The sequence below is a fragment of the Rattus norvegicus genome, chromosome 1 (genome assembly GCF_021556685.1).
Source record: "Rattus norvegicus strain SHRSP/BbbUtx chromosome 1, alternate assembly SHRSP_T2T, whole genome shotgun sequence".
In the NCBI taxonomy this organism is placed as follows: Eukaryota; Metazoa; Chordata; class Mammalia; order Rodentia; family Muridae; genus Rattus; species Rattus norvegicus.
The window spans coordinates 8,169,944-8,187,153 of NC_141534.1; the positions used below are offsets into that span (position 1 = coordinate 8,169,944).

At 42.5% G+C, this 17,210-nt stretch overlaps 1 protein-coding gene across 13 annotated transcripts in view; it reads right to left on the minus strand.

Annotated features, from left to right (window-relative positions):
* Utrn (utrophin) overlaps positions 1–17,210 on the minus strand; it is a 502,827-nt gene that overhangs the window by 286,271 nt on the left and 199,346 nt on the right. For all 13 annotated transcript variants that reach the window (XM_087636075.1, XM_087636021.1, XM_087636135.1 and 10 more), the window contains 7 exon segments: positions 16,573–16,743; positions 10,819–10,998; positions 9,165–9,293; positions 8,750–8,920; positions 6,533–6,667; positions 5,726–5,863; positions 1,344–1,529 (listed from right to left, as the gene is read on the minus strand). In XM_087636075.1, the coding sequence (XP_087492201.1) occupies positions 1,344–1,529; positions 5,726–5,863; positions 6,533–6,667; positions 8,750–8,920; positions 9,165–9,293; positions 10,819–10,998; positions 16,573–16,743 (1,110 nt within the window).

Below are 17,210 nucleotides of genomic sequence, written 5' to 3' on the forward strand. Positions count from 1 at the left end.
TAACAGGGAGGCTAATTGCTACTGCATGTGCAAGCAGGGGACTTCTTTTATTCCCTTTAATTTATATATTTCTTCACTTTACATCCCAATTGCATATACCCCATCCTCCTGGTGCCCCTCACATGGCTTCTTCCCCTAATCCCACTCCCCTTCTACTCTGAGAAGCCCCACCTGAGTATCCCCCAACCCTGGTACATCAAGTCACTGCAGGACTGGGTGCCTCTCCTCCCACTGAGGTCAGACAATTGTCAAAGCAGGCTGCACATCTGCTATACATGTGTGTGTAGGGAGGGGAGGGTGCGTAGGGAGGGGAGGGTGTGTAGGGAGGGGAGGGCGCTAGGTCCAGCCTGTGCTTGTTCTTTGGTTGATGGTTCAGACTCTAGGAGCACCCAAGGGTCCAGGTTAGTTGACACAGTTGGTCTTCTTATGGAATTTTTTATATAAAAATAGTATATTCACCAAAATATGAAGAATATCGTCACCATGGTAATGGGAAAGCACTACCCTGATGTTCTGACTGGCTTCAAGGAAGCTTTAATAACTGTCTTTGTAGGTTTAAAAAAAAAAAACGCTTTAGTCTGGAATCATGGTTTTAAATGCCTGATCACTGGAGCTTGAATAAGAAAATGAACTTTCAAATCTGTCAGAGATTTTACTACGACTTTATATAGAAGTACAGTCAAACACATGGGGAAAAACTTTCAAAGAAGTCAAAACTTTAACTCGCAATCAATACAGAACTCCACAATGGGGCAACTAGCCAATCTTAAATCATTGTGGATGACCTGACATCGTTTGACACAAATGACAATCGAGTTTACATCACATTAAATTAAGACTGCTGCTGTTGCAAATAAGTATGCACTTGTAAAAGTCCAGACCTAGATTTCTATTTTTTTAAATTGGAAAAAGAAAATGTTGTATCCCCACCAGGGAGAACGGTAAAGAGTCACTACTTACACCCTTTATCACTAGTTTGGAACATCAAGGATTTGGATTATCTAAGTAAGTACAATAGCCACTTCTGTCTGAGCCTGAGCGTGGTTGCCATGCCTGTCATCCCAGCTCGCCACAGGCTAGGGGAGCAGGGGTGTGAGTGTCCAACTAGCAAGGGCTATCCAAGGAAGCCCTGTCTTAAAAAACAAGAGGGGACAGGGAGGGAGGAAAGAAGGGGGAGAGGGAAGGAGGAAAAAGGTAAAATAGAGGAGGAAGGAGGGGGACAGGGAGGGAGGGAAGGAACGAGAGGGGAGGAGGGAGGGAAAAGGCAGGGAGCAGGAGAGTGGCATTGTTCCTGTACCTTTTCTATTAACCACGGCTACTAAGTTCAGCCCTTGGATTTTTACCTTCAGAGAGTCTTCCTGGAAAGAGAAGTCTTCGTAGACAGTGGTGTTTAGTTCAGGAATATTAAGCGATAATTCAATGTCATCCAGAGTGAGCAAAATTTTATTAATTTCAACCAGATAATCCGCAGGGAGGGCAGATGACATAATTCCAGAAGAAAGCGGAATTGTTTTTCTCTGCGGGATTGCCTATTAAAAGAAAATAATGCAGGTATTTTAAAACCTCCCAAATCAAAGTAATTACAAATTGGGGGGTGGGGGGGGACTTATGAAAAAATTCCAGAATGTCAACCAAAGTCTTAAGAAACACAAATAAGGGGACTGTGGTCAAAATACATTATGTACATGCATAAAATGTCATAATGAAGCCACTATCATACAATTAATAAATGCTAATAAAAATAACATTAGACATAATCTTCTTATTTTAACCTTCATTGCCGCAGAAACTCAACAAACTGCCTCGGCTTTCACCTGAGGTCTGCGGCTACACATCACAGTCAGAGTGAGCCCACCATTGTCTAATTCCATCGAGCAAGCAGGGAGCGCATCTGCCTCCCTGAGTTGTTAAGGCAACGCAAAGATTGTCAATCCTAAATTCCACATGAAGCACACTATTTCAAGATCATTGTTGCATCATCCTTCTACAATATCACAGTTATATGAAGTATGTATAGCCGTACTGCACAAAACTAAAGCTAAACACGTTTTCAAAACATATTCAGTGGACACGCGGACACATGCTGACGACTCATTCCTCGTGTGGCTGAGGTAGGAGGACCCCTTAGTTCGAAGTCGGGCACAACAGAATGAGACCACATTTCATTGATTGATTGATTGATGAATGAATGAATGAATGAGTGAGTGAATGAGTAAATGAATGAATGAATGAACACACAAAATGCCCTGAGGGTGTTGATTAAAATAATAAGTAATACCAATGTAACTTTGAGACAGTGTTGCTGAGTACAGACACCTGACATTCTTCTGGGTCCTAAAAGGCTGACTCAGACCTCCTTTGCAGAAATTCTGGATCCTCCACTTAGAATACAGCGCTGTCTAGGATGGGCTGCTTAGTCCTTTGGGGACTAAAATATTTTACCCCTTGATAGCTGCATTTTAGTAAATGATGTCTACTACTTTCAAACAGGCAGTTCCCTCATACATTATGTTTTCTTCCAAGACAGGGTCTCATACACAGCCCAGGATGACCCTACATCTCTAATCCTCCTGCCATCTATCTACTCCTGAGTGGCAGCACCATTAACATGGGCCATCGCACCCGGTGCACAGATGCTGAGGACCACACCTACAGCATCATCGGTGGAGACAAGCACCTTAGCAGAGCCCGGTCCCCTGAGTAAGGCTTCCACTTTTCCCCTTTATCCTTGGACTAGCGTAGTCTTCTGTAAACGCGACGGAAATAGCAGTTTCATCATCAAACAAGGAACAAATACCGTGTTTCCTCATTGAGTGATTATAGTTATCTTCAGGATCTCTAAATTAAAACTCCAGCCTGCAAATCATTGAAGCAGTTGCGTCCTGTTGAGCTTAGAAATCTGTGTTCACCGCCTTCCGTGATCTGGATAACTTCCCTTCTCTTTCACTGGGCATTCCTAGAGAGCCAGTGTGAGGCAAGCTTACAGGTTCCCTACTTTATCAAAGGGACCAATTAAAATTATCTCTGATAATTACTATATTGCCTTAATGCTATATGTTTATATCTTATTCTGAAGGCATGTCTAGGAATGCACTCATGCACTTAAGAAAGGAAATGCTACGTTCTAGCAAATGTAAAAGAATGTTGAAGTAATTAACACCTCGGTGTGAAATAAATAATTTATTAAGGCTAAGAAGTGTGTGTATCTGTGTATGTGTGTGTGTGTGTGTGTGTGAGAGAGAGAGAGAGAGAGAGAGAGAGAGAGAGAGGGAGGGAGGGAGAAGGAATATGGGGCAACTTGGCAGGGGTGAGGTCACATTCACCCATTCCTTTCATCACTAAGGATGAAGAACGTAATCCAATGAATATATGTGCACATGAAGAACGTCAGGCCATCCCCCTGCAGCTCTCTGGCTAACCGGAGAATCACCAGTCTCTCCCTTCTAGGTGCTGGAATTACAGATGAGCTGCCAAATTCACCAGACATTTATGTGGGTGCTAAAAATCCAAACTTTACATGCCAACAACAGTACCTGCTGAGTTATATTCCCAACACCAAGAATTCATATATTTCAGAATAGTAATACTCCACTCAGCAAATGGGAAAAGGCCACTTAAAAGATATTTCACATAAGAAAGCAAGTTCTGTGCCTGTGGCTGCTAACTCTGACTGCATTTAGTGTTCACCACAGCACAGTAGCTTAACTAAAATGAAACCCGGTGTCCCACAACTGGGGACTGTGTCAAGAAAGTGGACACTGGAATTATTCAGCCATGAAGAAAGAGGAAATCGCATGGTCAGCAGAAAAAAATGTAACGTAACCACACTATGCAAATTCAGCCAGTCTCAGAAAGAAACATCCTGTGTGTTTTCTTTACTTTGTGGTTCCTAGACAACATATAACAACAAAAAAAATGTAAAATCATACTGACTTCTGTGACAGGAAAGTATACATGAACCTTCTAGGGAAACAGAGGTGATGGGCGGGGAAAGGGGGTAAGAAAAAGAAGGACAGAGAATTCTGGGAGAAAATGTGTTCAGCATACACGGGATTGTGGTTTAACTACTCTTAGTCATGTATTTGGCTATTTCTGTCTCTGTTTTTGTTCTCACTGCTATGCATCTGTTTAAGTTTTCGAAATACTTTCCAATACTCATACGTCAGAGCAACATAGGGAGATGGGGAGATGGCTCAGTGGGTAAGGCGCATGCCACCAAACCTCACAACGTGACTCTGATGTCCTGGATCCATAGGGTGAAAGGACAAACCCAGTTGACCCCCACACATGTGACATTGCTTTTCTATGACCTTACACCAAGCAGTTGGTAATCCCCTAGTGTTAAATGAAACTTGAAAGCTCTATTTTCTTTTATTCTACCAAGGAGGCTTTTTTTTTAATGCATGGATATGTCTATGACGCATGCATGTGGTCTTATATGCACAGGTATGCACATATATGAATGTATTCTTAGATGTGCACGTACACATATACATCCAAGTGTGAGTGAATATGCTTCTGTGTGTGTGTGGGGGCCTGTGTGTAAGCCAAAGGGTAACCTCAGGTGTCTTCCTTAGGAACACCACCCACCCACTAAAGCAGGATCTTTCATTGCTCTCACGGTCTAGAGCTCACCAATTAGGGTAGACTGTCTGGTCGACAAAGCCCTGGGATCCTCCCATCTGCTAAGACTGCTCAAGTCCTCATGCTTCTGAGACACACACTTCCCAGGCAGCTATCCCCACTCCAAAGCCTAAGAGTTGTGAGTCCTGCTTCTCATGATGTAATGAACAGGGAAATACCAGAGGATGGCACTGAAGTCCCCTCCTTCTACACGGACAGCCTACTTTCTAAGAGGACAGACTAAAAAGGGAAATGTGGAAGGCAGACGCCAATGGCCACTTCGTTTTGAATCATACCACAAGGCACATGCAGACAGAGACAACCAACAGGCAGCAAACCACGGCACAGGAATCCACTCAGATTCCAAAGTGATCAAATAAAACAGATTCCAGCAAGAACTACCAAAAAGCAGAGCCCTGGGGAATGGCATCACTTAAAACATCACAAGGAGTGGTGCAGTATTTTCAATGACCACAGACACAGTTGATGGAGAAAGAGGAACATAGAAGGCTTCCAGGACAACTCCTAACCGCCAACCCCACCCCTAAAAAATTAATAGCCTAAAAAGGAAGCCATCAAAGAGAAGCTTTGAAAACTGGGATAAGGATGCTGAAATGTAGCTCTCCACAATTGATGGCTTCTGGCGAGGATGGGGAAGGACTCAGTTTCCCTTTGTGGGCTAGCCACTGGGTGTAGGTCGTGCTCAACTGAATTTAACACAAAATGGACTTAGAGTCTCTCTCTTCCTCCCTTCCTTCCCCCCACCTCTCTTTCTCTCTTTCCTTGACTTTCTTTTTCTTTTTCTTTTAAGTTGGGGAGGTCACAGTGTGAGGGAACAGACATGGGAGGACTGAGAAATCTATGTGATCAGGGTGCATGATGGGAAATTCCCAAATAACCAATAGCATATGCAAGGCATAGGGTCCAATCACCAACTCCGAAAAATACAGTAATTAGTTCAACTTAAAAAGAAAGTAAGGGGGAAATAATCTAATTTCCCTAACTGATTTGCTTGAATATTGCTTGTGTCTTTAAATATTGCCAGCCTGGATGGCTCTACTGGGTAAGTTACTTCTTTGCTGAAGAGACCACCCCATCCTACCTTGATTTTGTTGTAACGTGTATGCAAAAGTAGTAACTGCAAACGGATCTTTTCTTTCTTACTGTCCTCCATTGGTTCATGTAACAAATGCTCCCCTCTTTGTAGAACTTCCTCAATCTGGGCTCGCTCCTCATCCATCTAAATATTTAAAGGAAAAAAATTACAAGACACAAAAATGCACAGACAAACATAACACTCTTCATTGTTCAGTGTTAAGAATTAAGCTGAGGGTTGGGGATTTAGCTCAGTGGTAGAGCGCTTGCCTAGCAAGCACAAGGCCCTGGGTTCGGTCCCCAGCTCCGAAAAAAAAAAATTAAAAAAAAAAAAAAAGAATTAAGCTGAGACAGACAGGGGAGCATGGGTCAAGCCAGATGACGCAACTGCTCATGATTTTCTTCAAATACCTTATATTTGAAAATAAGATACCCCAAACCAAGTATATCAAACCTTGGTTAATGATTATAGCTAGTCAGAAATCATCATCGTTATCGTCATCGCCATCGTCATCATGTGTGTGTTTGTTTATTTGTGACATGGTTTCTTGTAACTCGGGCTACCCTCATACGTGCTATACAGCTAAAGACGACCATGAGCTCCCACTCCTGCATCTGCCTCCCAAACGCTGGGATTAAGTGAGTGTTATATGTGAACTTGGAGCATTGCAGGAGTCATCTGACAGCTTTGACAATGACTCTTATAAGTCACATCTGGATTTCTTCAGTTACAGGTGTCGTCAGGTCAAGCAAGTAAATCTGTGCTGTTAAAGGAGAGGAAAAAAAATGAGGGCAGGGTTTGCAGACGACTCACCTTCTCATCATTACTGGGGTCCAAGTGCTTTTCCACAACTTTCAACATGTTTTCTATGTCACTCTCTAAGCTTTCCAAGTCAGAGAAAGGCCCAACAGCTTCAACAGTTCCAGCAGGATCCTGACCAATCAGCATCTAGGGAAGCAAAAGAGGCTTCTGAGAGTGGACCATTGATTTGATTTTCCAAAATCCTGCTGAGAGGCAGGGTCACAGCAGAAACCAGCATTTATCTGAAGTGACGGTAATGCCGTTCATCACAGAGCAATGACTTGTGGCAATCTGGACTTAGCTGAAATGCTCATCGTTCAACCTGGAGCCAAGGACGCGAAGTGCATTCAGTTGACTGTGGCTGCTTAGAGCACAGCAGGATATGTGCCAAGGTGGACACCCTACAGGACCATGATCTAAGCCATCCCTGGCACAGACATAAAAGGAACAATGGCCAGTCCTCATCCGGTGAGAGGAGACCCTAGAGAATCCCTCCCATGATGCCAACCAAGAACTCCCCTTGGGTTTTGTGATATTGAAGCCTCAAAGAGATTATATTTCCAAAGGCCACATTTCCACATCTATACAGAAAAACATCGCATTTGGGAAAATAACAGTAAGAATAGCGATTTTCATAAAGATAAATGAAGAAAGGTAACAGCCACCTATGAGGAAAGAAGCATTCTCACATCCCGACCTGCACGGATTTCCTACTGGCCCGTGCTGAGAGAGTTTGGAACAGACCTGTGAAACCTCTGCAGGAACTCGATGGATTCTAAAACCTGACACCAGCGGAATAGTAAGAGGTGTGCCAGCAGATAAAAATAAGATGGCTTTAACAAAAACAATATTCCCAAGTGCCTGATATTCATAAAATTCACCTAGCAAATTATAACAAACCGTAGAGGTTATCATTAAAATCCATTCCAAGGGAGCATGTACAAAATGCTATAAATTTTTTTATATTTTAGTATCATGCATCAGTGAGTAAAAATAGTTAAGCAACAGAATGGTTTGCAAAGGTCATTTGAGGGACAATGCTAATTTTCTTTAGCCCACCCCTCCGCTTAGTTTTTAATGTCAAAAAAAAAAAAAAAGCCCATGAATCTATTAAAAAGAATGAAATGGAATAAGTCACACAATAGGGAGACAAAGCCAAGATTAAAGAAGACAAATGCTCAAGGAAGGTCTGGCCATACTGTTTTAAGTCATGAATAATTATATTCCTGGGCATGGAAACAAAATTGGGCCCACTATACCAGATATTTTAAATTAAAACAAAGTTAGATAAGACCTACTTCCTGCTCAAAAAATTGCCTTTTCTCTTTGTTATTTCAATAGATAACTGTCAAGAGGTTGAATTCACTAACTCTTTAAAGTGCCATCAGATGTGCACAGCTAAAATTTTATTAAGCGCTCAGCATCCTGTGATTCCTCAGCACGGGTACCTAAGGCCCGCCGTTCTCCCTCTAAACTATGAAAATGGTGGCCTCTTCTCCACTTCGAACTTACTGAAGCTCCGTCTGTGCTAGGCCCTGAGAACTCATGGTAAAGTGTTTCTCCCGCTCACCTCTTAAAATAAAGAATAAAAGAGAAACAATGGGAAAGAGACACAGGAAGTTGAAGGAATAATAACATGGCAGCATAGTCACCATTTTGCAAAGATAGCCATTACTCGTGACCCTCATTTTAATTGACAAAGCTGTTTTGAATTAGTAAATTCAGAGAGTTTCTCTGTGAACTATTACCTGTGAGTTTATAACATATATATAATACATTATATATTATATAGCTTATAACATTTAAATCTGTCAACATATACACATACATTAAAAGGATGAGTTTAAGATAAGGGACTGATACTCATGTGTCAGTTGGGAAATGACTTATTTATTTCTGTTTTGTTTTGTTTTTTGAGCTGGGGACCGAACCCAGGGCCTTGCGCTTGCTAGGCAAGCGCTCTACCACTGAGCCAAATCCCCAACCCGACTTATTTATTTCTGTTCTGTTCCTATCCGGACTGCCAACTGGCTCTGAAGCCTGTCCTGGGTGAGTTATTTATTAAACAATATTTTTTATATTAACAATCACACATAAGTAACAACAGTCATTTTGCCAAACAGTTATTAAAATTCATTTAAAAAATTAATAGGCCTGAACGAAATTATCTACCACTTACACATATACCCATGGGGAGAAGCCGTATTCTATAAAACTGCAAGCACTCACTTGGGCACTGTTTATGTGCTGGGACACCTTTTCAAAGTTCTTGCCCAGTTCAGCTAATTTTGGTTCCACAAGTTCCCTGCTGGAGCTTCCACGAGCATTCACCAGGACGATGGCTTGTTCCCGAACATTCTCAACCTGGATGCTGGCATCACTCAGTTCTGACAGTAAACGCTGATGGTGAAAAAACAAGAGACGCTTATTATGAATTAAAGGTATTTAAAATAAATGTCTGGGATTGCTAGGAAGACACCGTCAACCAGAAGAAGTGGTGCTCATAGAAAAGCCCACGGGCAATCTTGGTTTCTCCCACCATGATAAATGTTGAAACTGCTTGAGAACACCACGCACACCACTGACAGCACCCAGCACCAGAGAACAGACGCAGCAAGCTATCCTGTGGGACTCGGCTGACTACCTTCACGATTTCTTCCTGTTTACTCGCCGGTTTCTTTTCGATCTCATCCAATAGAGCTTCGGCTTGATAGAGCCAGGTACTGATGTGGGCAACATGTCCATCAAAGACCTCCAGCTGGTTCTGGTGGTTCTGCAAAGAGATAAAATAATGCTGACACGCTTAAATGAAATACTAAGACGGCAATCTTAGAAGAGATCGAAAGGGACGTCAAGGAGCATGCTGCGTGTTGCACGGTCGTGTCAACGATAAACAACCATATTTGCTACGCGCTTTCACTTGGTTTGTTTCTGGTTTGAGGTTTTTTAGAAGGAGGGGCCACTGCTTTTCAGTTCTGGAGACTGAACATGGGGCTTCATACACTGCACAACTGCACATAACCCCAGACCCTTTTTACGTCTTATTTTGAGACAGGGTCTCACTAAGTTGTCTAGGCTGTCCTTGAGTTTACTATGTAGCCCAAGAAGACCTACAAGTTGTGATCCTCCTGCCTCTGCTATCCAAGTTGCAGGGATTACAAGGCTGTGCTAGCAGGTGTGACTTTTATGAGAGACAGGGTGCTGGGGTTTTTTGGGTTTGGCCAGGAATTTGAGACAGAGCCTTGCTATATAGGTTGGCCTTTGCTGTTGGAGACTCTTGTTTTGGTTTCTGGGATTACAGGGATTATAGGTATGCATCGCCACGGTAAGCTTTAGCTATGCTTCTCTCTGTACACTGGTATGTGGTCATGCATTACATTACAGAATTTACATAAAGTTATATGGGTAATGTGTCATGGACTAGAATATAAACCTCGGGTCAATCAAGACCTAAGCACATGAGCTTCTCTGCCATATATATATATATATATATATATATATATATATATATATATATATCCTAACAGATTTGGAAAAAATGCCCAACCATATAATTTATTCTTATATCTATGTCTATCCCTTTCTAGGGAATTAACTGAGTTAAAGTCCTAGTCAATGTGCCAGAATAAAGTAATAATTTATAAACTATAACTCTCACTTCAGAGACTGGGGCTGCCATATGCTTATCATTGGTAGAACTGGGCCAGGAAAAACTATGAAAATGGAATGGTCATCATCATAAAAAAAGAATGGGGTGTTTAACATATTGCTATAGAACACCACTACACATTTTCAGTCATTGAATCATCATAAAATTCATACAAGGGTGAATAATAATAGTACACATTCTGTAGATGAGAAAAAGAAAGAATAGAGTTTTTAAGTAATTCACTGAGGTACTAGTCAAGAATTTTACCGGCATCACCATTAAGATAATCCTTGATCTGAGCTAATGTATAGCTAAGACACTGTGAAGACTGTGTGTGCATATAAATATACATTTATACATACATGTGCGTATACATATATCATTATACTAAGCAAATACTCTGTCATTAAAATGAAACTACATTTACTAAACTATTAAGTAACACAGCCCCTCTGTTTAGGATGAATATTTTACGTTCATAGAGGTATTGCAAATTCTTCCACCTGGTCCGTTTTCAATAGAAAATTAAAATAATAAAACTAACCCACAAGCAAAACAAAACTGAAACACAGAACTCTAATGAGGGCCACATGCTTTAAACGTAATTAATTAGGGAAGACATCACCACTGCCGTGCTCTGGCAACATACCAGCAAGGTATTACGCCAGTCCTCGGTCCACGTGCGGACTCGGCTCCACCCAGCGTTGAGCACACAGAGGGTATCTTCTAAAACAGACTCACTGCCCACCACCAAGTGTTGAAGGGCAGCACTACTCTCTGTGATGGTGTTTAAGTCAACTTTTCTCTTTTCCAGATCCTTGAGAATGTTCTAGAAGAAAGAAAAGAGAAACCCACTTGACTTTCAGAGCACAATAAAATTTACACAACCTTATATGTTTTGTTTTGTTTTGTTTAGCTTTTCTTCTCCAGCAATAATGAGTCTATGATTTCCTAGATAACTTGTAATATACCTTGAAGGTTTATAAAACTCAGCTCAACTCTCAAAACCGTAATGAAAAATGAAATGGTTAAGTAAGCAAATATGAAAGGACATAAGAAATCCAGACGAGAAATACAGCCTAAGTAAATCAAAGGAGAACCAGAAAAACAGAAGCTTTGAACACCAGCACAGACCATGCAGCCGGAACACTCCAGGAGGGGAAATAATCACTCACACAAACGAAGGTTCACCAGGAAAATATACATTCACAGAAGCTCAGATCATGCTGAAAAATGCAAAAGATCCTGAAAGCGACGTGTAGAAACACCGTATTTTCTTTAAACTGTTGCTCCTTTTTCAAAAAAAATACTTTTCAGATTTCTGTTTAAGTGTGTGTGTGTGTGTGTGTGTGTGTGTGTGTGTGTGTGTGTCACAGATCTCCTAAACCTGAAGTTATAGGCTGATGTTGGGTCCTCAAAATGAAACACTGGTCTTCTGCAAGCGCGGCAAAGTGCTCTTAGCCACTGAGCCACCTCCCTAGCCCCGTGGTACACATTCTTAAATCAACATTTAAAGTAATCGCTTCAAGGAATTCGAGTTCTCGTGTGAACACTGCTGAACATCACATTTCAGTAAAGATACAAGTCACAAATCCACAAGTGAGTCAAGATTGAGACACTGCCTTGGTCGTGACACTTACAGATGCCTTTGAAAGGCAACCGGCTCCTATTCCTCTCCACGAACGTGAGAGAAAAAGACAATTACACACAGACTCTGTGTAGTTCAGACTTTCTGCACTCCTTCAGGGATTGTGCCCTGACTGACTAGAATTGGCTGGGAGAGTCGTAACTACAGACAAGTAATTAAGTTTAAATAACACACACGAAAGCCTAGTGGGTTTGATGGTAAAAAGTCTTTAAAATAAGATTGACTCTATGGAATAAACTTCCCACTTACATTCGCAAATTAAATTTTGCGTAATGTAAGTAAATTTTGCACATAATATTTAAATGAAGAAAATAAAAGGTCTTTTAAATCTTTAAGGTTTTTAAGTCTAAAGACGTATTATCAAAAAGGTGGGCAATTACCAAAGAGCACGCATGGGCTGGACCTAGGCCTCCCTGCACACACGTAGCAGATGTGCAGCTTGGTCTTCAGGTGGGTCCCATGACAACTGCAGCAGGGGCTGCCCCTGGCTCTGTTGCTGCCTGTGCACAGTTCCCCAAACTGGGCTGCCTTGTGTGGCCTCAGTAGGAGAGGATGTGTCTAGCCCTGCAATGACTTGATGTGCCATGGTAGGTTGGTACCCATCTCCTCAGAGGAGAAGAGTAGGGTGATAAAGAAGGGGCTGTGTGAGAGGGAGCCGCAATCAGGATATAAAGTGAATCAATAAATAAGTAAGATGACAGGAAAGGTGGGTGGCTATGCTCCACACCAACGCTCCTCCCACCCCACTACGTCCCCTCTATATGCCATCCTCACCACGTCAGATCTGTAAAAGGATGAGCCGGAAACTCATTATAGATTTCAGAAGCTTACCATTATTTATACTCTGTCTTCAGAAGTAATATTCAACAAAGCAATGGAACTTATGAGACCAGAAAGAAGGATTACCAAATATTAACACACACAACTCAATACCACCTATATATTATATATACACGGTTAAGAAAAAGAAAATGCACATTTATAGGGCAAAAAAACAAAATAACATGATAGATGCATTATACATATACACACATACAATGTTTATAAAGGAAAAATTAAGATATTATGTGGCAAAGTAAAAGGATGCAGAAGGTGGGAAAATGAGACATGACATTTTAATAAGGACTGAAGCCTGTTGAGGCCGTGCATGCTGGTAGGATAGGCTAAAGAGGCAGAAACAAGAGAATCACCAGGGTGAGGCCAGCCTGGGCTCCACCTGGGAGCCAGCACAAGGGCTTGGCAGGCAAAGGCATCTGCTGAGAAAATCTGGAAACCCAGGTCCGATCCCTAAAAACCACATGGATGTGGAAAGAGAAAATCAAAATCTGGAAGTTATTCTGTGGCCTTCTCATCTGTGCCATGACACAAATGAGCCTCGCTCAAGGCTCTCTCACACACACACGTGCGCCTACACAGACATGTATACACACAACAATAACAACCAATATTTGATTTACTTTTAAGAGATTTAACGGGGCTGGCAGAGCACTTGTATGGCATGTGCTAGGATCTGGGATAAATCCCCAGCCCCTACGGAGACAAAAGCCAAAATATATAAATTCTCATCTAACAAATCTAGAGCTTTGAAGTAAATCAACGCAGAACTCCTTTTACAAATTTGGGGACCATTTCTATAAAAGTGCATAAGCCACGAAGAGAATCATGAAGACAAGGACCCTCTAAGGAGAATGAAACCAGCTAACAAAATGACATCACTCGGCGGTCTGGGACCTGGGGGAGGGTATCATCAGTTATTTGGGGAGTTCAGAGCCCCTCTCCTAATACAGAGCAAATTAACCTCTAAGGAGTAAAGCATTACGGTTGGAGGGATAGCACTACACAAGATCATGAAGAAAATCTGCAGAACCTCAGAGTAAAGCCAGCCCTTCTGAAATCAAAGGCAACAGTAACGAGAAACTTAAGTGTTTGTTAAAAAAAATTAATAATAATAATAGAAGAAGAAGAAGAAGAAGAGGAGGAGGAGGAGGAGGAGGAGGAGGAGGAAGAGGAGGAGGAAGAGGAGGAGGAGGAGGAGGAAGAGGAGGAGGAAGAGGAGGAGGAGGAGGAAGAGGAGAGGAGGAGGAGGAAGGAGGAAGAAGAGGAGGAGTTGGAGGGGGGGCAGGAACTACAATGGCAAAGAAAGGAAATTTTAATACTATGCAACACAGCGAGCACTAATACACCTGAAAAGAAATCAAAATGAGCAGACTAATCTGGAGATTTAAAAATGGTCAAAAGTACAGGAAACATATTTCTCAAAAGGGGGCTAAGATAGTGTATAAGTGATGGAAAAGGTTCTAACTGAATAGTCAGAGACAGTGTTTGCACACCGCAGTCGAATGTATTCTCAAAACCCCAGGGAGGAACTGATGCATATGTGACACCTGCCGTGTCTGTCAGGTCTGTATTAAAGGGTGGTGAGGTGGAGTGTAGCACACGTGGGACTTTAAAATGGGTGTATACTTCGGCGCGAGGATTTTCCAGCTACTAAAACACACTCAGGAAACGATTATAAATGTATGCTGAGAATCAGCCACAGGAATGTTGTTCATAGAACTGTTCCTAGTAACGAAAATGGAGGGTGGTAAACAGCCATGAGCGGGAAACTAGGCAGTGAAGATGAACAACAGAAGTAGCAGGCTTGTCTGACACACGCTAGAAAAACAGAGGGGAAGACAAGTCGTCAAGGTCGCGCTTAGCTTTTGCTTGACTTTATTTTGGGTCCTAAGCACAAACTGTGACTTTAGGAACTCAGAAGGCCAAGGAAAGTTTGTGGCCTCTGTGGAACTGTGAAAGTTGTAGATTGCATAAGGCAGGAAGTTGGTATGCCCAGGCCCTGCTGGCACTGGTCTGAAATCCTCACCGTCAGGAAGCAGAGGCATCAAGAGTTCAAGACCACTCTGAGCTACACAGTTAAACCCAGTCTCAAAAGAAAAGGAAAGACGGCAGGAGAAGGGACCAGAGCAGGGGAAGGAGCCTCGAATGGTCCAGGGGAAGAGAAGAGTTATTTCCGGCATACTAAACAAAGATCGATGAGTTAACAAAGTCAACTTTGCTCCTTTTCTTTGACAGTCAGTCAGAATGCACTAGCGTCCTTCCAGTTCGTTTTCCTTCCACACCCCTCTCTCTGCTCCTTATCCCACACACACAGACCACAGGCTCCCTTCAATGAACTGTCTTCAAAACTGGAATATTCTTTCCAGTGCATCAGCTTGACTTTCTCCCAAGTGTCCCCTCCACTGAGCATTCAGGCAGGGGAGCGTTACATCGTCACTCAGCCCGAGTCCCTTCTCATGGAGGTCACAAGAGACATCTATGGAGGACACTGGAGAGACTGTGTGGTCCATGTCTCTGAATCCTGTGTGCTGTGTAGCCAGTGTATCCTGTGGAGGTCCTCAAACATGCCTGCATCTTTCATATGAAAGAAACTGAGGAAAACAAGAGGACTCCATTCAACCCCGTGTCCAGCTCAGAAACAGGAAACCGCACGCCCCCTCCTAAATATGAATTATTCCAAACAGCTGGGAGGCTAACGGAAACTGCTGTGTGGAGTTTTCTTTACCTTGTGTGATTATGACCTCTGTATCAGTTATTCTGCAATAGATAGACAGATAAATATAAAAATAAAGACTGAATACTGGGAGAAAATGTCATGGATTTTCAAGGTGGTTATTTTTTTCTGCTGTTTCTTTTCTTTCTTTTTTGAGACAGGGTCTCTCTCCAGAGCCTTGAACACTCTGAGGTCTGTTTGCCTCTGCCTCCCAAGTTCTGGAATTAAGGCGTGTGCCACCACACCCAGATAGGGTGGTTAACTATTAATACAACATGCTCAGATATTACCTAAGCATGATGTGAAAAGGGGCCTGACAACCCACAGGAGTCCAGCGCTTTGGGGAGGGAGATGAAGTGTTTTATCTGGGCTGCAGAGGCAGCTCGGTTGGTAAAGTGCTTGCTGACCATAATGAGGACGTGAGTTCTCATCCTGAGCATTCATGCAAAAGCACGAGATCAGAAGTCTAGCCCTGGAAAAGTAGACACAGGAGTTTGCTGGCAGATCCAGCCAAAGCAGTCAGCATCATGTTCAAAATGAGAATTTGTCCCAGAGATAGCAACTGAGGACATCTGCTGGGACATCAACCACAGGCCTACACACACACACACACACACACACACACACACACACAGAAAGAATATCCCACACAGTCACAAATACACATGTGTACACTCACACTCAATCATACATACTCCCTCACAAAACATATGTGCACATTCACACTAACACTCACAAACACACATATGCACACATGTGTACACACACACATACACTCATTCACACAGAATCTCCTACATACTCACAAATACACATGTGTACACTCACTCATTCATACGCACAAAAATACATGTACACATTTACACTCACACACATGTGCATGCACACAAACACACACACTGTTAAAATGCCTGATTTCAGCTGAGCACAGTTGTACACGATTGTGACCTCAGCATTTGAGAAGCTGAGAAAGAAAGGCTGCTGCAGATTTATGGCCAGCCTGTGACATACACGGCAGCCCAGGTTACAGAGAAAAACCTCTGAAAACAAACAATTGAGTGTATTCGAAATGTTCTTCCCAGATCAGAGAAGAGGGAAAGAAAGTACGGACAGGAGCAGAGGTTACAATTAATACAAAATGGAGATAGTGTCCAGCCAGAGTGTCCCAAGCAAATGTCACAGACGGGACAACAACCGACACTCACTTTAGCCCAGGAGATTTCTGTGTCCAGGTCACCGATCACCCCTTCTGAGGCAGATTTCTGCACTAGTTCAGCCTCTGTGGTAGAGAGCCATTCAGAGAGGATGGCAGCCTCCTTCTTCAACTTCCTGGACAGCTGTGAGGCTCTTTCCAGGTCCTGCTTCCCTTCTGTCACCTAAACAAGGGGACCAAGGACATGGGGAATAAGTCAAGGATAAACAAGGGCCAAGAATACAATGAGTAAGATGTGAATGAACAAGGAGGCCAAGTGCACAGTAAGATAGACACAGTGGGGTTCAACTAAAATCCACGACACTTAGTTAACAGCACCAGATCGCAGACTTTAAATGGCAAATGCTTGAATTGCAGAATGCTTCTCTGACTCTAACATGCCCAAGCAGCTCTACAAGCATCACCAGTTTAATGTTCACAAAAAGTGTGTATACTAGGAAGAAAACCATAGCTCGGCTTGTAACGATGCACACTTTTCCTCATCAATGCATGCTAAGGGCATCTGCAAGGAACCATATGAAGATGTAAGGCTTTTACCTAACTATAATCCCTTCCCTCTTGGTTATATCAGCGTTCCTTCTTGGTAAACATTTTTAACACTCTCGTTACACACACACACACACACACACA